Source organism: Panicum hallii, chromosome 3 (assembly GCF_002211085.1).
Source record: "Panicum hallii strain FIL2 chromosome 3, PHallii_v3.1, whole genome shotgun sequence".
Classification (NCBI taxonomy): Eukaryota; Viridiplantae; Streptophyta; class Magnoliopsida; order Poales; family Poaceae; genus Panicum; species Panicum hallii.
This window is the reverse complement of record NC_038044.1, coordinates 16,871,372-16,893,325: the sequence shown is the minus strand read 5'-3', so window position 1 is coordinate 16,893,325 and position 21,954 is coordinate 16,871,372. Positions and strand designations below refer to the sequence as shown.

The following is a 21,954-nucleotide window of genomic DNA, read 5'->3' as shown; positions in this document are numbered from 1 at the left end:
TTTAATCCACCCATCTGGGGCTGGTGTCCGGCTTCTTTCTATCCCAGTCTTCAATGTCGGAGTCGGATTTGCATCAGACTTTTGTGGAGGTTCAGCAGGAAGTGGACTGATTCATTCACTATATCGAACTCAACTGATGGACAATGTTATTTGCACCCTCCATGCTATCCAAAGCAGAAGCAGGGATAGAAAGGTATCTTGTGAAAGAGTGGATAAATTATGAGTGGACAAAACTTCAAAACAGAATTTTGACTTTGCAAAAACTTGACGTTTTATTGCATATTTCAATTTTCAAACCTGATGGATATAAATATAACTGAGCTCGAGCCACCCTTTTATGATTGGTGTAACCCAATTAAATCAGCGGGCTACTCGGCACCAAGGCTTTATATCGCATATGTTACAAAAATGTGAATCCATCGCCTGAAGAAAAATTTGGCCTCTATTCGGCCCAACGCGGCAACGCGGCCTAGTAACTGCTCCTCATTCCTCGCGAGCTGCTCCTCCTTTTTTTTCCTTGCGTTCGCCGCCGCCGCTCCTGCTCTGCCTCACCGCCGCCGGTTAGTTTTCGGGTTCAGGGTTTTCAGTTGGGGGTTTCCGGGTGGTCGCCGGCGAGCTCTCGGCTATAGAGGGAGGTCCTTGGGCGGAGGATAGCCGGCGGTGGTGATGGGTTGTGGGCGGGGTGGCGAGGCGGCAGGACGCCGCCGGCCGTGGGTGGTGGGAGACAACCGGTGGGCGGCTGTGGAAGCGGTGGCGTGTCATGGTGACCTCCGCCGTAACGGCGGCAGGTGGTGGTTCGACTCGGCAGCTCGGCGTCGGAGATAGCGGAGAAAGGGGCTTGGGAGGAAGGGGGAAGCGCCGTAGCTGAAGAAGGACGGCGGCGCAGGGGCGAGGAGGAGGGCTGTTGAGCTTGACGGCGGCGGGCGGCTGGAGCCGCCGGAGCTGAAGAAGGACAGCGGCGCGGGGGCGAGGAGGAGGGCCGTCGAGCTTGACGGCAGCGGGCGGCGGTGGCGGCTCGGGTGGCAGGAGCCACCGGAGCCGAAGGAGGATGGTGGCGCGGGGGTGAGGAGGAAGGCTGTCATTAGTGGGCCGTTTGGTTGGTGGGCCAGGGGAGATTTCCTTCAGGCAATGACCCTTGATTTTATCGACTTCAACGATATCGAACCGCGCCCGCTACTCGGTTCTCATAGAATTCACGAGTTTTTTTTAACTCGATACCACTTTCCTTTCTAGAATAAAAAACATGAAACTTATGGATTACAATGTCAAATGCATTTTGGTTTCACCTTCTTTGCAATGTTTGAATTTTTAAATGAGTACAGTTTTGGTTTTCTAGTGTTCTGTTTGTAATAATTGGAAGTAATGAGTTTGATGTACTAACAAGTTTGTCCAAACTCAAACTACTCGGGCAAGGTGGAAGATGATTTTGGCGTCATCTCCCGATGGGAGCTCTTACGCTCTGTTTTTCTTTTTGAAGTCTGAAACCCAATGCCACCTCTGAATCCTGACAGGGGGGAGGGGATTTGTGTATCCATGATGCTCGGAGAGCGGAGCCTAGTGGCCAATGCCCAACGCACACTGGGAGGAGGCCGTGGCCAAAGCACGGCATGTCGTCATAGAAGTCCTAGAACGTTGTTGACGAGGTATAGGTTGCCTGTCATGGCAGCCTGAACGGTGTCAGTGGACTTAGCGTGCTGTAGTCGGACCCCCGGGCGAGAGAGAGAGAGAGAGAGAGAGAGAGAGAGAGAGAGAGAGAGAGAGAGAGAGAGAGAGAGAGCTTATAGGTAATAGACTCATTAGAGGGCGATTAGGTTCAAAATTTTCACTAATTTTTGTGGTATAAAATTGAGGATGAACTAAGGTGTGCGCCAAGCATAGAGAGGGGGCAGGGAGGCTTTGGGACTTGAGGAAGTGAGGTATGTTTTGATCATACCTGCAAGTCGGGCCGTGACGGGTTGGCACGGCCCGGGTCTGGCCGTGCTCGTGCCGATTTAAACGGGCCGTGGCCCGGCACGGCTGTCACAGCGGGCCGTGCCGTGCCCGCCCGCGGGCCGGAGGGTCAGGCCCGGGCACGGCACGCGTCCAGTTAACCGTGCCGGGCCGTGCTACAGTGTCGGGCCAGGCCCGCGGCCCACCCCTCCTACAGTTAACATGCAGTCAGGCACACAGCAACAAAGTTAATTTTTTCCACATAATATGATTCTATAAAGAGTTGTTTGCACCACCATGCTATTACAAAGTCACAAGACACAAGATAGATTACATATTCAAGCACAATGCACAAGGCACAAGGCACAAGATCACCATACTATTACAAAGGGTTGTTTAGAGTTCAATACAAAATTGGTTGCCTCATTAAAAACCTTTAGGTAAAACCCCATTTCAACTACATGAGGATAAAACCCTAAAGGAAAAAAGAGTACAACCCAACCCTTTAGTGATCTTCGAGCATCGAGCTCTTTAATCTGCAAAATGCAAATACGAACAGCATTTGTTACCTGAACAAGTTTCGAATTGAAGAACAAGGGTGGAGGGAGGAGCTTACATATAAGGGTGTATCAAATCTCATCTAGGAACATATTTTCCATCATTTCTTCGAGTTCCTTGTTCTGCATGTTGTGTTGCTGCCTCGCATGAGCTTGCTCCCAATCCTTGATCAGACTCAATCTCTCCACGTGAGCTGGAGTTAGGCTTCGACGCCGGTCATCAAGCAACCTGCCAGTCAAACTAAAAGCAGACTCGGAAGAAATTGTAGAAACAGGTACAGTCATGATATCCTTAGCTAAAATAGATAAAACAGGGTAAGATCGTTCATGATCATGCCACCAGTTAAGAACATGAAAGGATGCATCATATTGGTTAAGCAAATCACTATCCAAATAAGCTGATAACTCAGAAATAGCAGCTGAAATTGTAGGCCTAGAACTAGCAGGATTTGGTACAGCAAAAGAACCAGGTGCACCACGAAAAATTAGACACCAAACTGCCGGGTCATTACCTGGTGCAGCGGTAGGCTGTGAAGGTCTTTGCAACCTCAAAGCACCATATTTTGAATCATACTTTGCAAACAGGTTAGCTAACTCATTTCTAACATCATTATAATAAGTAGAGTAATCATGATTGAGCAACTCAGAAAGTACTTGCAAAGCACTGTTAAAACCATTAAGTTTAGCTCTAGGATCCAAAATGAAAGCAAAAAAGTACAATATTGGGATATTTCGCCAATACTTCAAGAATTTAGATTTCATAGGAACAATCACATCTCTAAGCAGGTTATCATTTTTCATATTGATTCAAGTGATTAGCAATTGCAATAATAGCATGCATCATCAATGGAGCAGTTGGATAGTAAATACCAGAAAGTGAAACTGTAGACTTGTAAAATTGTTCAAGAAATTTGAGAATGTGTTCAGCAACATACCAATGGTCCTATGTGAACAACGTACCACTACCACCCTTATAGTTTGTGTGGATGAAAACAGAGAAGGTGTCCTTGTATGGCACAAAGTGCTTGAGCATTAGGTAGGTTGAGTTCCACCTAATGTTCATGTCCAAACCAAACTTACGGGGACGAACCCCAGCAGCCAAGCAATATGATTTAAAAGAAGCAATGCGCTGGTTAGAAGAATTAAGAAAGGAAATGGCTGTCCTAAAATCATTCAGATATGTGTCCAATCGTTTCAGACCAGATTTAACAATAAGATTAATAATATGGCATGCACAACGCTGATGCAACAAAGAAGAGCCAACATATGATGATAAAGATGGAGTTAATTCATCCATAGCAGATGCATTAGCAGAAACATTATCAAGTGTAACAGATAGCATTTTGGATGTCAACTCATAGTCAGCAAGCACAAGTAAAATTCTCTCAGCAATGTTAACTCGAGAATGAGAGCAATCAATCAATCTAAAACCAATTATCCTTTTCTCTAACTCCCAATTAGTAGTAACACAATGCACAATCATACTAAGATAGTCTTCCTTAGCATTGCCACTCCATATATCAAATGCCAAACATACACAAGATGCTTCAGACAATAAAGATTTAACTTCAGCAATTTTGGTAATAAAATAAGCATCAAGATTAGAAGTAGTAGTAGTTCTAGGGTGCGTTTGGTTTAGCTGCGAGCTATGAAAAAGCTACTGTCAGATGTCTGCTGTGAAAAAGCTGCTGTGAGATATCTGCTGTGAAAAAGCTGAAAGTTGTTTAGTTCAAACTGCTGTGAGTTGTCGACCGTAAAAAAGTTATATATTGTCTTTATGCAAATTGACAATATACAATATTTCTTTGTGATGACCAAATTCTTTTTCATTTAAATATTTATTTTTATATATATATGAAAATATTTGGAGTTAATTTTTTTTATTCTTTTTATTTTTATTTTCCTATATATGAAAATCTTTATTTTCTTATATATAAAAAAGAATTGAAAGGGTATATACGTGACCAATAGTAGGTGTTTAGTTTTCACAAATTTAGAAAAACTGCAAAAGCAGGGTACAAGCTGCTTTCAAATTTGTACTATAGAAAAGCAGCTTTTCAAAGCAGCTACGGAAAAACTGAACCCCTTTGGTTTAGCTTATGCTTTCTGAAAGTAGAAGCAGGTTCAGAAAGCTGAACCAAACGCAGCTCTAGACACATGTATAAATCTAGAATTATGAGCATTCCTTATGTACTCCTCAAATTCAACAGAAGCACCAAGACTCAAAGGCAAATATAGCCTAGCAATCAAATGACATAATTCAGTTCTAGCTACTGCAGGATTATACTCAAAGTGTGCCACACGGCCATCAGGAGCAAAATGCAAATTTGTTTGACTAGTAGCAGTAGCAGCTTATTGCTTACGTAAACAAGACCTAACATGCCTTCCCAAATGATCGGTACCTATGCTAGATCTAGCAGTTAATACTTTCTTACAGAATTTGCATTTGGCGCCATACCTCACAGTCTTACCATCGACGTCCTTATCGAGCAGGTCCAAGTACTGCCAAACATTCGATGTCAACGATCTCTGCCTCTTGCTGGTGCCAGTAGGTTGGGTGCTCGCGGTGCTCGGGGTAGGGCTCCGGTTCCTGATCGGCGTCGAGTCTGGCTGCGTGCCAGGGCTACCACCAAACAGGGGGTCGCTGTCATCGCCAACATTGTCTTCATCGTCCCCGGTACACCCACAGGCCCGAAGATTGTCGTTGATGGAGCCGGAACCGGAGCCAGATCCGGCCATGGCGTGCGGTGGAGGAGGAATTGAGGGTGTGGACGAGGTGGGGGTGCGGCCGATAGGAGGTGTCGGCGTGGAGGAGGGGTTCTGCTCGCCGCGCAGGATCTGGGTGATGCAGCACTACGGCGGAGGAGCGCCGGATGTGGTGTTCGAAACCCGGCGGCCGGCGACGTGCGGTGTGGCGGAGAGGTTGGGGTCGCCCGACGGAGGAGGTTGGGGTCCACCGGCCCCTGACAGAGGAGGTGGCGGCTCCTCGCAGGGCGGCCAGCGCCCCGCGGAGGGGCGATCCGTGGCCGCCACCGTGGTGCCGATGCTTGAGCTTAGTGCCTTCGTCTTCGATGGGTGGCGGCGGTGGGGCGGACAGGAGCCGGGCGGTACTGCGGTGGCCGGCGGTGGTGGTGGCGCGGTAGGGTACTAGGGTTAGGGTTTGGAGTGGGGCTCGGGATGGGATCGCGAGGAGATGAGGAGTCGGGGTCGGGGGGAGTGGGAGTGTGGGACTGACGAGCTGGGCGACTGGGGGAGCTGGGGGTTCGGATAGAGTCATAGAGATAGACTTAAACGGGCCAAACAGGCCGTGCCGAGCCATGCCGGGCCGTGCCTGTGCACAGCGGGCCACCCGGGCCGAGCGCCGTGCCAAAAGGGCCGTGCCGAAGCAGCCCGGTGGGCTTACGGCCAGACCCAAGCACGACACTGTGCGTGCTCTAGGCCAGCCCGGGCACGATTAAAGCCATGCCGGGCCGTGCTCGTCCCGGGCCAAAATGGCCAGGCCGCGGGCCGGCCTGTTTGCACCAGGCCAAACAGTCAGGTATAGTTTTGATCTGCCTTGCTTATTAATATATGGCATATTCCTATAAAAAAACTGCCTCCCCGATTTTACGTTTTATTTTGGGCCTGCAGTCAAGCCATTCCAGCGTGGGCCGAATGGGCGTCTGCATTTAGAACTGGGCCTGCAGCCCACTGGCTCGGCCATTTCCCGTGATCTTGCACGTCCTCCACTTGCCGTCCGAGCTGTGAGCCTGTGAACGTTTTCCTTCTTTCTCCACACGCGTGCTCGTCGCATCCCTCCCTCCGCCTCTCCCCTTTCTTCCCCGGTTCCCCCCACACCCATCACCTCCTTCCTACTCCCCCAAAACCCTAAACCCCACTCCCACCCTCCGCAGCGAGCAGCTCGTCGGCGTCGCGTCCCTCGCCAGGTGAGCCTCCGCCCCGCCGAATTTGACCGGCGCTTGTCGAGCTCAATGAATTTAGCATCTTTTTTCTCCGCGATTTTTCACTGTGGGTATGTGTGGGGTGGGGGTCGCGGGGGCATTTGCAGTTATGATTTAGTCTTCCTTTGGGGTATGCTGCATACAGGTAGTGAAAGGATCAGATTGAATCGGCCCCTATCGAGCCCAGTGATATGATTAGTTAGTTTTCCCCTCATTCTGTGTGGTCAATTTACACCTGTTGATCGTTTGATTTCTTCAGATTTGTGCATGCCTGGCCTCTATATTGTGAATTGAGAAGCAATCAAGTATGGCTTCAAGGGCAATCATTAGGAGAAGGAAGTATCTCTCGGATCATGTTAACACACCCATCCTCTCATCTTCCCCCTTCTCTACCTTCCAACGTGGAAGATCTGGTTTGGAGGTTGAGCCAAGAACAGCACAGAAGCCTCTAGAGCAAAGCTCTGGGGACTCCAAATGTGAGAAGGAGCAATACAGTGTGAATTTGGTCAAGAAGGATCTGCTAGGTCTTGGTAATGGGTTTCTGCGAAGTCCAGCTCACGTGATTCCTCTTTCTCATCGTGGAATTGGAAGGAATGAGTTTGGGCTGCCTTTGGGAGCTAGATCTTTGTTGCAGTCAGTCCGCACAGCATCAACTGCAACTGCAGGGCAACCTAAGATGGATACGGATGATGAACAGAGTGAAGACCAGAAGCAGATTAAAAAGAAAAAGGAGGCATCCCCAGAAGAATGTGATCAGGCTGTGGAAGGCCTAAGCACTGCAAAAGCTAAAGCCAAAGCTAAGCAGGTACAAGAATCTCTGAAGGCTGGCCAGTCAGTTATGCAGAAATTCTGGGCAAGAATTCTTGGTATTGGTCCTGCTCTCCGAGCTGTTGCTTCAATGAGCAGGTATAAATTCTTCTTCTCTACTTAAATGATATTTATAAGAAAATTGATCTGTCTGTTTCTTCTGTAACAGTGTATCCTACGAAACTAACTTTCTGTTTGTTTGTTAAGGGCTGATTGGGCTGCGAAGCTTAAACATTGGAAGGATGAATTCATTTCAACACTGCAGCATTACTGGTTAGGGACAAAGCTACTCTGGGCAGATGCTAAGATCTCATCAAGATTGCTGGTGAAGCTTGCTGGTGGGAAGAGTCTTTCAAGAAGAGAGAGAAAACAGCTAACACGAACGACAGCTGATATCTTCAGACTGGTACCATTTGCTGTGTTCATCATTGTTCCATTCATGGAGTTCTTACTGCCGGTGTTCCTCAAGTTGTTTCCAAACATGCTGCCGTCAACTTTCCAGGACAAAATGAAAGAACAGGTATGCACTTGACTTTCTGTAAGTACATGAAATTATATTGTTTAGTTATGTGTCTCAAGCAAAAATGCTGCCGGAAGTTTGTCACAAGCCATATCTTGTGCAATTTGTATGGAAACCACAAACATTATCATAGTGCAATTTTATTTGCTCAAGGGTATTCTTCTTCTTTTCCTGACAGGAAGCGTTAAAAAGGAAACTGAAAGCAAGGATGGAGTATGCAAAATTTTTGCAAGATACCGCAAAAGAAATGGCAAAGGAAGTGCAAACATCGCGTAGTGGAGAAACAAAACAGACAGCTGAAGATCTGGACGAGTTTTTGAACAAGGTATAAGTTCTTTATGTGCTCCATTGCCACTGGAATAATTATGCTGTATGTATAGGGAACTGCTTTCTATATTCTTTATTGGATAATATCTTGATTACAATTAGGTTAGGAGAGGTGAACGCGTCTCTAATGATGAAATCTTGAATTTCGCGAAGCTGTTCAACGATGAACTTACTCTGGATAACATGAGCAGGTTAGGTACTCCTTTAGTATCTGTGTTAATTGATATCACAATTGCACTTGTGACTAAACAGTTGATTTTCCTGCAGACCACGCTTGGTAAATATGTGCAAATATATGGGTATCCAGCCATTTGGTACAGACCACTACTTGAGATTCATGCTTCGCAAACAACTGCGAGAGTAAGTTTTTAAATGAAGAGGCTAACTCAACGCTGATTAACTTGCATGCATTCTTATATGCATATGCCAATATAATTGAAATGGTCAATCTTGTATATCAAACAGTGATGAAAAATTGGGGTTGATAGTTCTTTCAGAAACCTTACTAGACAATTATCTAAATGGAAAATTCAAGTGATTCTAGTTGGACTGCTTAATAGTAAAATACATTAATTATTTTTCAACTAAAGACTTTGCAAATAGGCAGTTTTCTGTGGCTGTGCAAGCTTAGCAGGCATTTGGTGTCATCCTCATTTTGTTTAAAACTCTCTGTGCTGCATTAGATTTTTGTAGTCAAATAACCTTTTAGGTTCAGCACCTAGATTTGTTTTGTCTACATAAGAAAGTTTCATGATTACTTATTATTTAATTGAGTTGCGAGATGTTTTGCCGTTTGTTCTGTTGGTGTTTACATTAGCTTCATTGTAGTTTTAACTTTCTTCTTAAAATGCTGGTGCAAAATATCTACTTTAATGGTACTTATCTTTGCAGCATTAAGAATGATGATAAGATGATTCAAGCTGAGGGAGTTGAATCTCTTTCTGAAGAAGAGCTTCGGCAAGCCTGCCGGGAACGTGGTCACCTAGGCCTGCTGTCAACTGAAGAGATGCGCCAACAGGTTTGTTGGACTATGATATGCACATGATCTCGTATTGTATTTTCTCAAATGAATTTCTTCTTTTCATGTTCTGTATTTTCTTATACCTTTATGTTGGCCATTCATATTACAGTTATTTGAGTCATCCATTCTTGTTCCGTACTCAACTTTTTGAGACATTTTAAACACTCTCACTCCATTAGTTACTCTTAATTTAATTGCAGCACCACATGCAGAGTTAATTATTTCTGATATTCCAGCCATCTCAGCCAACAATAAATTTTGTCTTGCTAACACAATCACGCCTTAGAATTGGAATGACTCATGATATGGAATGAAGTATTTATTTATGTAGATCTTGGTTTCTGTTTTATCAAAGAATACATTTTTTGGTGCTAACTTTAAGGACCTTTATAAGCTTCTCAGTGCCATGTTTACTTCTCTTACTAGCTGTTTTCTTCTTGTCTCTTTTCTTTTTTATTTATTAGTTGCGATGTTTACTCCAAAAAACAATTTGTAAAGCATGTTCGAGGTCTGATGTACTGTTGAAGGAAAGTTACAACTTACAACTAGCACTCGTAACTAAGACATGTCTGAAAGACTGAAATTATATTGCTTGGCGTTTGTGTTCTAACCACAAGTCTTAACTTGCTGATAGTAAAATTTTGTGTATATAACAGCTATGTAAATGCATGATAAACTGTACTAGTAAATTTCATTAAAACCACATTTTGTACCCAGCTCCAAGACTGGTTGGACCTCTCACTTAACCATGCTGTGCCATCTTCACTTCTCATACTTTCAAGGTAATTTTGGTTGATATTTTCCAACTTTGTTATGTTATTTTACATTTGTGCTTGCATTCTTAAATTTGGTAACTCTTCCAGAGCTTTTACTGTGTCTGGGAGAATGAAGCCTGAGGAGGCTGTTGTTGCAACGCTATCTTCTCTACCAGATGAAGTTGTGGATACAGTTGGGACAGTATTGCCATCTGAGGATTCAGTTTCTGAGAGGAGAAGAAAACTGGAATTCCTTGAGATGCAGGAAGAGCTTATCAAGGTGATATAGAACTGTATTTTGAAAGTATATTTTTTTTCTTAGCCGCCTATGACCATGACTCCATGACATTTGGGTAGATATAAAACCACCATGGGAGCAGTGCTGTTAACCTGATAGAGAATTTCCCTTCACTGAATGTGTCCGTGCTTATTGCATATTTTGGCAGGGCTGGGCATGTGCTTCTATTAGTTTTGTTATTTATGGTTAACATAGTCCAAAAAACACAATTATCTCAAGTAGTTAAGCTATAGCTTTAGTATTTTCTAACAACCCCAACCTTATATGCACCCCGGAGGCCTGGATACTCAATTTTGAATGTCACCCTTATATGATGGATCCCATGCTTGAACCTCTTGGGGTTTCCTATTCGTATCTTATCATGTGTTATATATTCTGATGAAAGAGGATAAAATTACAAAGTTTGGTTCGGATACATAGATATTAGGCCCAATTTAAAGGTACTGGGCCTAATCCAGTAATCCATCTATCCAAACAAGCCATTAATGTCTCTCAGTGCATAGTTTATGCTATTTCATAATCAAGCTGGAACTTGTTCAATTGAAAGACTAAATTGAAAATGTTTTTAATAATAGAACTCGTCTTGATATCTGTGCCTAGTGTCCCAGTTCATGGTTTATGTTTTCCTTGCTGTGTAGTTTCCACTACACTCACATAAACTCCTTTAAGGTTCATACTAGATGGATTGCTACTATCTTATCCTTATTCATACGAAACAAAATAGTTGAATCGATCTGCTAATTTAGTTTGCTTGACAATTATCCAGTATAGGAACTGGAATTTCTTTATCCTTATATTAGAATCATTGTATTATGTTGTAAATCTGTGCTTCTGATGTTCATTTGTATTTAAAAACATTCAGGAGGAAGAGAAGAAGAAAGAGAAGGAAGAAAAGGCAAAGCAAAAGAAAGAAGAGGAGGAAAAGCTGAAAGAACCGGAGGCTGCTGAAGAGGATGTCGCGTTGAAGGAAATGATTGATGCTACTGCTAGGGAAGAAGAACTGAGAAAAGCAAAAGAACATGACAAGGAAAAGCTCTGCAATATCAGCCGTGCATTGGCTGTGCTTGCATCTGCCTCTGTATGTTCCTAGTCGATCTGTTTTTTAATTAGTAACTGTACATATGAACAGTAATATCACCATAGTTCTAGAACAATGGTCTCTCCTGACCTTTATGGCTTTATCTAACTTTCATCTTTGCATTGCAGTCTGTTAGCAAGGAGCGTCAGGAGTTCCTGAGCCTTGTCAACAAGGAGGTATAGTGTGAAGTAAAAGTAGAGCAATTATTCATGCATTCATCTTCAGGTTTATGACATATAGCATATCATGGAGGTTTAATATGATTTTGTTGTCCGGATGTCTGAATGCAGATAGAGCTATATAACTCCATGCTCGAAAAAGAGGGTACTGAAGGCGAAGAAGAAGCTAAGAAAGCATATTTTGCTGCTAGGGAAGAGACAGACCATGATGCTGAGGTCGCTGCAGAAGAAAAAGTCTCGTCAGCGCTGATTGAGAAGGTAAGAGATTCTCTTAATGCACGCTACAATAACAAAAAATGCATATCTCCTGTAGTATGTTTTTAAGGACTCTGCTGCCAACTATTTTTGGACATTTACATTAGAACCTACCGATTAGATATCTGAAAAGTTTACATGTAAGAGTGCAAAATGCTACTTGACTCGCAGACAGTTTTATCAATTTATTGTAACTTTGGCCTACTATTTATGAGAATTAATGGTTACCCTGGCCTTTGATTTTTAGTTTCAAGAGTATTGAATATCAATGAGTATCTTTTGAATCTTTGGTAGCCGTACTTGTAGATAGTAATCATAACAAATGGATCCAGTTGTTAACTATAGCAATCTGGCTGAATTGGTCATTTCTTTTGACATTTTAGTAGGCCATAAAGGAAACATTTTTTTTTTCTCGAACACGCCATACAGGAAACATGCATCACTTGATTCCTGTGAGTACCATTTTCTGATGAGAGTCATTTAATTTATACTGTAAAACTCATAATTGCAATGGAATGCTAATGATGGGTGTATATACATAACAAAAAGGTTTCAAAACCTAAAATAACTCATTATGAGACGAAAAATGCTGGATCCAAGATTTAGGTTTGGTTTGATCTGTACCAGTTTGATGTTTTGTTTGTGCTAACATATACTAGTTTGGTGAGATGCCTACAGTTACAAAATAAACTATCTTTTTGAAGAAAATAAATAAACCACCATTTACCCTCTCTTTTGATTGACATACTATATTTCAAAAGATAAGGCATCTTTGTGAATGTATCGATATGTTTCATTGTTTGCCCTAGTTTTTCTTATCGTCTCCAGTCTCCAGTAGCTATAAATAAACACTCCTTAAGTAGTCTCTCACATTAACAAATAACAATGTGTTTGTAATAGCAATAGCCTGGTCATTTACTTGTATTTCTCTTGGTTTTATTATTAGTATATATGCTCACTTAAAACAAACCTAAAAAACTGAACTGGAAGGAGTATCTAATCTCACTAGCACAGTTAAAACCTCAAAGGATATCTAGTTTCAAGAGTGATATCTGCTTTTAAGTCCCACAATAAGTCGTTGACTTGTTGTAGGGGTTACTGTAGGCAACCTACCCGTAGTATTGATTATTTATGATTTTCAGGGATTTGTTATTCACTTGAATCACATATATTTTTACTGCCTTCAGGTTGATGCTATGCTTCAAGAATTAGAAAAGGAGATTGATGATGTGGATGCACAGATTGGAAATCGCTGGCAACTGCTTGATAGGTATGTCGTTTCTGTGTTTCAAGTTGTTTTATTATATGTTGTTTTGTATTTTGTTTAGTTACGGTATGTTGGTACTCTGTCTGACATTGAGCGGCCCATTTCTGTCACCTGTTTCTATGATTTACCCATCCATGTCCTGTGAATTGTTATTGCCATGTTATTGCATATAGCTAAATCACGAATGAGATATGCTAGGCACATCCTTCAAGCAGAACAGTCCTTCTCAATTAAATTGCACCTATATGAGTGGTTCTCCTGTCTAAGAAACTTTAGTGTGTGCTCATTTTGACCAAAATCATCTTGCACATCTGTCATTAGCATGACATTCTAATTTGCACTTAATGCGCAGGGACCATGATGGCAAGGTTACTCCTGAGGAGGTGGCGGCCGCGGCAGCCTATCTCAAGGACACCATCGGGAAGGAAGGCGTGCAAGAGCTCATCAGCAACCTTTCAAAAGACAAAGGTCCGCCCACCCCCTGGCCACCTGCATTGCATTCTGTTCACTCTAGCTGTGTAGCTCATGTCCGATTTTCTCATCGTGCCCTGCCTTTTTACATCTGGGTGCCTACAGAAGGAAAGATCCTCGTGGAAGATATTGTGAGGCTAGCATCGCATACAGAGGAACACAACGACGAGGAAGAAGAAGCGCGGCAGTAGCTGGAAATAACCCGCGTATTTAGGATAGGTGGCATTTTATTTCAGGCAGAAGACTACAAACATCTCGGCATATAATGGCAGCGCCTTATTGATCGAAAGGCAATACAGCCGGTTTTTTGTGCCCGATAGAATGGCTCGTGATACGTAAGGAAAACTCGCTGTAAAGATGGTGAGCGGTGACATGCATATAAGCTAGACGCAGAGCTGTGGCCCGGCAGGTCGTTGGCAACCGAAGTTTTGGATGGTTGCTGTGGAAGTGGAAATACAGTTCGGTTGGTCTTAAGCTACCCTCCATGCTGAAGATATTGAGTCTATCTCGAGTTCTAAAATAGCTCCCGATCGGTGTCTTTGGTTTAAGCACGGTTTTTTATGTTTATGCATTTGGTGTTTTGAGTTTCTTAGTTAATCCTTCCGTATTCCTGCGGTTTACGCCATTGGTGTTCTTATGACATAATATGTCACTGGCACGAACGTAATAATATGAGGAATCGCTCCAAGCTGCGTAGCATAGCCGGCACACTACAACATCCTTTGTTTCAGGGGCCCCGATTCTATTGTTGTACATATCGGAAAAAAAAGAAGCATCATAATCCGTGTGCGTTCTTGCTTGCCATCTCTGCAATCTAGCCCAAGATCAAAGCCAGAAAGGCCCGTATGAACTTCTGGCCGAATACGAGCCCAGTGGTCCTTTAAACTTCTGGCCCACCAGAACATTAGGGTTAGGGACTCGCACGCCGACTCCACAAATACACGAAGCGTCGAAGCCGCGGGTACCTGTGCCCCTCGTATCCTCTTCCTTGTTCGGCGGCGGCTCCTCGAGCTTGGCCAGCGGCCTCCCTGCGGTCATCCTCCATCTCTCTGTAACCGCGCCACCACCTCAAGATCTTCGCTGCTAGTCCTTGGAGCTCGTCGCTACTCTATCCTCACCGCTGCGGTGTCCGTGACTCAGAATTCATCTATCCCGTCACCTGACCGGTCCTTCACCCCGTGCTGGGAGATGGAATCCATTGTTGTGCCCTACCTTTTCCGTTTTAATCATCTTTCGGTTTTTTGTGCTGTGGGAATTCGATTTCTTTTCAAAATCTTCTCTTTCTTTTCCTCAGAGCATCAGTGATGTTACATCCATATTTACTCATCCTTGCACTTTGAGCTGCGCGGTGAAGAAATCATTGGGGATTGTTGTCTGAGATGCTCTCGTACCTTTTCCTCTGTTTTTTGGCTATTTTTTAGTTTCTTGGTGGCGCGGATTGGCGAATTTCGACACTTGGATTCAGGTCGTTGATGCAACTATTATCTGCGTTATCTTTTCTGCAATATGACTATGAAGAATACAGTACCTGCTGAGATCCACAGCGGAGTTCACCCTGCACGCCTAACCCGACTAATTTATTGCATCAGTTTCTGGCTGAATCTCGCATTGAATCAAACCAAGCGCACACTCGCCCTCCAGGAGACCGGCTAATCAGACACTAAAAGATTTGGCATGAGTGAAGCAAATATTTTGGCGGCTGATGTTTATTTTTTCTGGAACACCATTGTTGCCACATTCATCCTTGCACTTTGTGTTTCTGTCTGTGGATTTTCTAAATTCTGAAACTTGGAGCCAGGATCAATGATGTGACTATTAACTGCGTTATCTTTCTGCAACCTTTTGAAGGGTGCTGAAGAACACATTACCTGCTGAGATCCATGGCAGAATTCATAAAATATTTGGCATAAGTCAAGAAATTTTGGCAGCTGATGTTTATGTTTAGGAGCATCTGTGATGTTTTATTACCTACACAATCATCCTTGCACTATGTGTTTGTGGATTTCTGAATTCTGATTCGTGGAGCCAGGATCAGTAGATGCAACTATTTTTTTTAAAAAAATAAATAGATGCAACTATTAACTGCGTGCGTTTTATCTTTCTGCAACCAATAGGGATTTGGATCAACCATTAGGCCAAAACCAGATCTGCTAAAACCGAAATTACCTCAACTATCGCTAAAATGCTGTTTGGCTAACACCGGATTAACCAAAGCATGATTTCCATAAAACCAGGATTTTGTTTTTTGAAAAACAACTTATTCGTTGGTTTCAACAAAACTAGTACATCCTTTCTTTTGAGCCACAAAACACGATCTTAACAAACTAGCTAAATTAGTTTTCCTAAAAATCCTCTAAAAACTTGTTTTACTGAATCTAATTTAATTATGAGATCCAAACAACCACTTAAGGTGTTGAAGAATCCATTACCTGCTGAGTTCCATGCCAGATTTCTCTCTGCAAACCTACCTTGATTATTTTGTTCTCTCTGCAAACGAACTGCTGAAGCTCCATCGCGTTGAAAGAAATCAGGCACACACACTTGCCCTCTGGGAGACGAGCTAGCTAATAGCAAGGCTGGTGATGGTTTTAGCATCTGTGATGTGCTGGTACCTCTACATTCATCCTTCATTTTTCTGAGATTCAAATCCGCTGGGCCACATTCGACGCGTCCACCGCACCAACCAGCCCAAATCAAATGAAGACGGTTTCGTGCCCATTGACAGACATGCTTATTTGGACAAACTTGTTTACAAACTACTTTTTGACCTGCATGCATGGTCCGAGGCTCTCTGAGCCCAAACTTTTCCCAGCGAGTCGCCTGCGTGCTCCATGGCATTGCTGTCTGATTTGGTAGCCGCGATCGCCGAAGCCAATTCGTAACGTGTCGTCGCAATGCAACCAGAACCAAGACGCTGCGCTGTCGTGTGGTCTGAAGGTGCATTGGTTCTTCAGAAGACTTGACTAATAATTAAAAAAAAAAGTAAAAATACCTCCCCCGATGGACCGAGGTCTCTGCAGATTCATAGGATCGACTCGAAAACAATCTGGCCAAGCGAACGCGACGACACGGCGATCCGCAGATCGCAAAGCCTCTCGATCACGTCGGCTTTTGTTTAACCAGGCGGGCCGCCTGGCGCGTGACGCGTGCAACACGAGACGTCCTTTTCCCGTGAAACGCCGGACGATACGGTGAATCGCCAGCACTTGCCAAGCTTCTTCTGCGAAATCTAGGGAGCTCTCGCAGGCTTGCAGCTGCATGCGGGTCAGAGAGGCCGGGCACGGCAGGCGGTTCAGACCATCGTCGCCACTCGACAGACAGCGTGCCGCGTCGTCTCGCACGTTTACACCTGAGACCTGACACCCCTCGCGTGCGAGCTCGCGGTATATAAACGCCAAGCTCTCTCCCATCCTCCCTCACCAGCTCATCGACGCGAACCGAGTTGTAGCAACACGACTACCACTCCCTTTTCCGTCTCCAGCTAGAGCCCTGGCTCTCTCCTGACCTCTGGCAAGCTAGAGCTCGGCCGGTTCGCGTCGTCACCAATGGCTTCCGCCCTCACCGTCGCGTTCTCCATTCTCGTCGTCCTCGCCGGCGCCGTCCAGTCCGCTCGTGGTACGCATCCTTCCGTTTCGTTTCTTTACGATTGCCACGAGACCATATATGGAAGGTAAGACGCGGATGCGTGGTTCGGCCGTGTCGCGCAGGTGGGCGGCTGGCGTGCGGGGAGCTGCCGCCGGACGCGTGCGCGTTAGCGGTGTCGTCGGGCGGAATGCGGTGCGTGCTGGAGCGCACGCCCGAGGGGGCGCACCGGTGCCAGACGTCGGCGGTGCGAGGCGCGAGAGGGCTGGCGGCCGGCGCCGGGTGGGTCGAGACCGACGCCTGCGTGCGGGCCTGCGGCGCCGACCGCGCCGCGCTGGGCTTCCCCGTGGCCAGCGCCGCGGCCGAGGACCGCCGCGCCCTCCGAGCGCTCTGCTCGCCGGCGTGCCAGCACGGGTGCCCCAACGTCGTCGACCTCTACGCCACCCTCGCCGCCGGTGAAGGTGCGTGCACGCGTTTGATCGGTGTCTCTCTTGATCGGCTATATATATAACACGCTCTCTCGATCTTCTCGAACTGGGTGCAGGCATGTCGCTGCCGGCGCTATGCGAGGCGCAGAGGAACGCCGGCAACCGCCGCATGATGATGGGCGGTATGGCGCCGCTCGGCGCTCCGGTGGTGGCTCCGGTCTCGCCCCCGGCGGTGGCTCCTCCGGCCGAGCCTCCGGTGGTCGCGGCACCTCCATGTGAAGAATGGTGAATTCATAAACGCAGCGTCGTCGACTACTTGAATAGCTTACGCCCTTGTGCAGTGTCAGTCAGTTCTAGATGTCCCAGTGTTCCGCATATAGTATGTATGTATCGGAGGGAGATAGCTCCATTGTTTAGTACGAAATAAAGCCGTACGGTGCTGCATTCGTGTGATGTTCATTTTGGTCCAGTGCGTATCAACTACTGCAGGTGCATGCTTCCGCTGCGGCTTTTTTTTTTATTTCAGAGGAATGTGTCCATCTTTTTTTATTGCAAGTATTGCTTGTGTCCCTGCTCGCCACACGTCCCCAGTGTCCCGTGACGGCATAGAAAGAGATCACTATACATTGGTTGACTTCTTGACCGGAAATGGAAAGACAGACTGGTGGCTGAGCATCATGCACCAAGTGGGCTGCTGGACAAGGGTTTCTCTCTTGGGCTGTTGGCCTATAGTAAGAATCAAAGTCCGGCCCATAAATTTGCTCGCTGTCGTCGTCTGTCCTCCCACAAATTATTGGGCCGACGCCTCGGCTAGTGGGCTATTTCCCCACGTCTTCCTCGCGTGTCGTGTCCCTCCCCCTGCGGCCTGCGGGTGGCGGCGGCGCGGGGATCTCGCGGCAAGCCCTGCCGCCTACGCTGGTGCGCGATTCGCCTCGTTGTTTCTGAACTCTTCTGCTTGACGTGATCCGTAGCAAGAGAACCGTGGCCTGATTTGATCGGTCCATGGGCAAGTGTCGCGTACAGGATAGTTGATCGATGACTGGGATGCCTTCTCGGGTTGATCAACCTGCGACAGTTGTGCCATGAATGGCAGCTAAACATTAGGCATTTCAGATTGTTTGCCCACTTTCGTGTGACGGTCCGGAGTTCAGATCGCTCACTAATTTGTGCTTTCCCTTCAGTAGATCTTCCATTACCATCTTCTGCTCGTGTTGATGGTGTACCTCTCGTTCTTGTCTGTTGCTTCCTGTAACAGCGGTTTAATAATGCAACAGAATGCAGGCCCAATATGCAAAAAGTGTAGACAAGTTTTTGCAGTAAACTACATGGATAACTACTGGGTATTAGGTCATTGGTCATACTACACATTTGTTGGAACTTTGGTGGAATCTCTTAGAACATTGCTCACTGCTCGAGAACTATACAATAACAAGATCAAGAATACCCGCAAAAATAACTAGATCAAGAAGATGCTGATAAAAAATCTAATCAAGGTAATACCCCAAGTCCCCAAGCTCATGGACAGTCTGAACTAGCCAACAGTTTGGAAGTGATAATGCGTGTTTAAAAAAAATGAATTAATATACTGCTAGAAGAAATGTGCCAGCTTGGATGGACACTGTGGAGGACACCTGCATTTGAAAACACATCTGACCTTTCAAAAAAAAAAACACATCTGCCCGCCTCCTTACTTTTTGAGATTTTCAAAACGTGCATATGTTCTCCAAAGAAATTACATACTTCTTTCAGCTGGAGACTGGCTCAGTGGCCTTGACTGAAAGCGACCCATGACATCATGCATGTTCCAGTAAAACTCCCAACATATTGGTTGTGTTACTTGTGGAGAGATTATTTGCAGACACTAAAGGTTTCGCAAACTATAGTTCACTCCTGCTGGTCTCTTGTCGTTGCTTTTGTGTCTGATTGACATCTCGTCTAATCTAACTACTCATCTTTTGATAATATTATCCGACGGGTCGGCCTTGACTAGACAGAGAAGAATTCGGCAGTATTCAGCTAACTTTTACCTGCTGTAGCCTACCTTTCTGTCCACACAGTAGGAGCTGTTCCTATACGTACATGACCGATCCTTGTCTGTAGCTGAGCTTTATACTCGGCACTGGCAGAGGCAATGCTCACCCTGTTCTGGGACAACTGAAACACTACAAGGTACAACAGTGACTCTGGCCTTGCCATGTCTGAATTCTGAAACTTGAGCTACTGCTCCCTGTTTTTGAAGAAGGGGGAAAGAGAAGTTTAATCCTTCCTGCACGGCACATTTCTCTGAACCTGATGCAGAAACCACTGATACTACAAAATATCTGTCCTAACATTCATGTTCTCTATATACTACAACTCTACAAGCTAAGCTCAAACATTCATGCAGGAAACCTCCATTCCAAACGGGCCGTCAAGTTCATGGCACCTGCGATTGCTGGACGAGATCGATAAGGGCTAGCTAGCTGATCCCGAGCGATGCCTCCTGGAGGCACCGGCCCTACAGTGAAGTTCAATGCAGGTCCCGTCCGGGTTCGGCGTTAAACAAGCGCCCAGAGCCTGCTTCGCCGATCACGGCACGGGCCGCGTGATCCTGCCCCGGATTCTCGTGTCCCCTCCCGTATTTCGTAGTGCGATTCCTGTTCGATCGTCCGTGGCATCAGGCCCGTAAATGCGAGCCCCCAGCTTGCGCTGCTGCACTTTCATGCAGTTCAGCTCATCTCCTGACAGGCATCGCTGCATATCTATCTGGTGTCGTTGAACCGCATCTCTTACCCATGCTTCCATTAGGAGGGCCATTACTTGCGCTATCCCTGTCACATCAGTTCACAGATCTGCATTGTTGGGGATCGCCACCCAAAAGGAGGCCCTCTCAGTGATTTGATTTTACGATTCTTCTGATTTGATTTGCAGAATTAGCCCTCTCAGTGACGGTCGAAGGATTGAGCCTGGCAAGGGTTACGCTGTGACCTTCGTGCTAGGGTGAACCACTCGCCTGGACTTGTGATCAGCACGTCAGAAGTTAAGGCCGACCTTTGCATGACGGATGTGTCGGTTGTACTATCTTCAGCGACGCAAGACTCCGGGCGGAGGAGCGAAGGGTCCCCGGACCCTTTGCTGTCACATGTGTAACTTGATCATCTTGTAGTGAATAATTTGTATACGCCAACGTCCGGAAATGACTCAGAAACCGGAATATCCAACGGATATTGCGGGTAGGTAGGGGCATAACCGAAATATGTAACAAAGGTAGGGGTATAAATACCCCTGTCTTTTACTGTAACTAGGTTGATTATCTTTTGAAGATTATGAGAGTGCATAAAAAAATATTTTGTTGAGTCAGGACACCATATTTCCACTCCTCTGTTTGGGGGAATATCCTTCGGATCCCATCAGAGGCGTCCACCATATTCTCAACTCGACAAAAAAAAACCTACGATGGCACCACCAAAGAAGAAGATCATGAGCTCCGGGACAACCATGGAACCTGAGCCAACGGCACCAAACACTAGCCCCCCAAATGAGGAAACCCTACCTCCGATACAAGGCCAAATCCCCCAGAGCCAAGAACCGAGACCCTCGAAGACATTAACTAACAAGAACCAGTAGAGCCCACCCTAACGGAGGTCCTTGCACAACTCAAAGCCGTCGAGAAAGCAAAGGGTAAAATTAGCGCTCAAGTAGCGGCTAAGAGAAAAGAAGCCCAAGAGGCTAAACAGCTGGCAGATGCCAAGCGCAAGCTAGCAGAGATGCAAGCAGAGCTCGATGGCCTTCAAAGAGCTTAAGAAGAGTTCGAACAAGAAGAGGAAATACCTTCCGATAACCAAATCACCAACCACCACACAGAAAACCATAGCCTCCACCATGAAGGATACCATCATCATGGATCATGAAGACCACTTCCAAAGAAGAACACACCGACCATCACCCCCATCACAAGCATTAACTTCTAGTTCACCACTGTCGGTGACATGCAGCAATTTCCATGACCGCAAGGCTACAAGCCTGTCTAGCTTCCAAAATACAATGGCTCTGTAGACCCAACCCAATTCCTCATGACATATGAAGTCACAATTGCATCCACTGGAGGGGATGATCCCATGATGGATTGCGAAGGTCCAGTCGCTACCTGGTACTCTTACCTACCACCAAGATCCATCACGAGCTGGAGTGATCTCAAAAACAAACTCAGATAAGATTTCCAGGGATTCAGGAGGGATGACTCATCCGCAGCAGATAACTTCCAGTGCCTCCAGCAGGACAAAGAACCCCACTATGACTACTTCCGAAGGTTTGTCCAGAAGAAGGCACAGACCCCAAACTTCCCAGACTTCATGGCAATCAAAAAATGCATCGAAGGTTTACTGCTAGGGCCACTAGCATCTCATTTGTCAAGAGAACCTCCAACAAACCTTCGAGAGTTATATGCAGAGATGGAAAAATACGCAAGATCTAACGCAGATCACAAGAAAAGGGTGGAAATAAGAAAGATGATGAGGTAGAGCTCTCAACCTGGATGGCATAACCCAAACCACCACAACC

The 21,954-nt window shown here is 45.6% G+C and overlaps 2 protein-coding genes, 1 long non-coding RNA gene and 2 other non-coding genes across 5 annotated transcripts; all 5 read left to right on the top strand.

Annotated features, from left to right (window-relative positions):
• Window positions 1-6,230: 6,230 nt before the first annotated feature.
• On the top strand, window positions 6,231-13,953 carry LOC112886196 (mitochondrial proton/calcium exchanger protein-like). Its single transcript, XM_025952009.1, has 15 exons — window positions 6,231-6,412; window positions 6,687-7,333; window positions 7,442-7,754; window positions 7,933-8,079; window positions 8,184-8,272; window positions 8,349-8,441; window positions 8,973-9,099; window positions 9,820-9,884; window positions 9,966-10,137; window positions 11,018-11,233; window positions 11,362-11,409; window positions 11,524-11,670; window positions 12,855-12,937; window positions 13,287-13,402; window positions 13,511-13,953. The coding sequence occupies exons 2-15, from the start codon at window positions 6,735-6,737 to the stop codon at window positions 13,594-13,596; spliced, it is 2,301 nt and encodes a 766-aa protein (XP_025807794.1). The 5' UTR covers window positions 6,231-6,412; window positions 6,687-6,734; the 3' UTR covers window positions 13,597-13,953.
• Window positions 13,954-14,383: 430 nt separating this feature from the next.
• LOC112887613 lies at window positions 14,384-15,209 on the top strand. Its single transcript, XR_003227600.1, has 2 exons — window positions 14,384-14,870; window positions 14,995-15,209. It is a non-coding gene; the product is annotated as an uncharacterized LOC112887613 (long non-coding RNA).
• On the top strand, window positions 14,698-14,790 carry LOC112888209. The gene has a single exon (XR_003227752.1). It is a non-coding gene; the product is annotated as a small nucleolar RNA snoR26 (small nucleolar RNA).
• LOC112888210 lies at window positions 15,201-15,288 on the top strand. Its single transcript, XR_003227753.1, has one exon. It is a non-coding gene; the product is annotated as a small nucleolar RNA snoR27 (small nucleolar RNA).
• Window positions 15,289-16,839: 1,551 nt separating this feature from the next.
• Window positions 16,840-17,868, top strand: LOC112887491. Its single transcript, XM_025953672.1, has 3 exons — window positions 16,840-17,020; window positions 17,113-17,448; window positions 17,532-17,868. Exons 1-3 carry the CDS (start codon window positions 16,951-16,953, stop codon window positions 17,702-17,704), a joined length of 579 nt encoding a protein of 192 aa, XP_025809457.1. The 5' UTR covers window positions 16,840-16,950; the 3' UTR covers window positions 17,705-17,868.
• The last annotated feature ends 4,086 nt before the right edge of the window (window positions 17,869-21,954 follow it).

Bases quoted from the DNA above. Each gene is read 5' to 3' on its own strand.
- LOC112886196 (XM_025952009.1), top strand. From the start codon at position 6,735: ATGGCTTCAAGGGCAATCATTAGGAGAAGGAAGTATCTCTCGGATCAT. The intron at 11,410-11,523 runs GTATAGTGTGAA...GTCTGAATGCAG, and splicing joins TGAGCCTTGTCAACAAGGAG to ATAGAGCTATATAACTCCAT. The intron at 12,938-13,286 runs GTATGTCGTTTC...CTTAATGCGCAG, and splicing joins CGCTGGCAACTGCTTGATAG to GGACCATGATGGCAAGGTTA.
- LOC112887491 (XM_025953672.1), top strand. From the start codon at position 16,951: ATGGCTTCCGCCCTCACCGTCGCGTTCTCCATTCTCGTCGTCCTCGCC. The intron at 17,021-17,112 runs GTACGCATCCTT...CGTGTCGCGCAG, and splicing joins CGCCGTCCAGTCCGCTCGTG to GTGGGCGGCTGGCGTGCGGG. The intron at 17,449-17,531 runs GTGCGTGCACGC...AACTGGGTGCAG, and splicing joins CACCCTCGCCGCCGGTGAAG to GCATGTCGCTGCCGGCGCTA.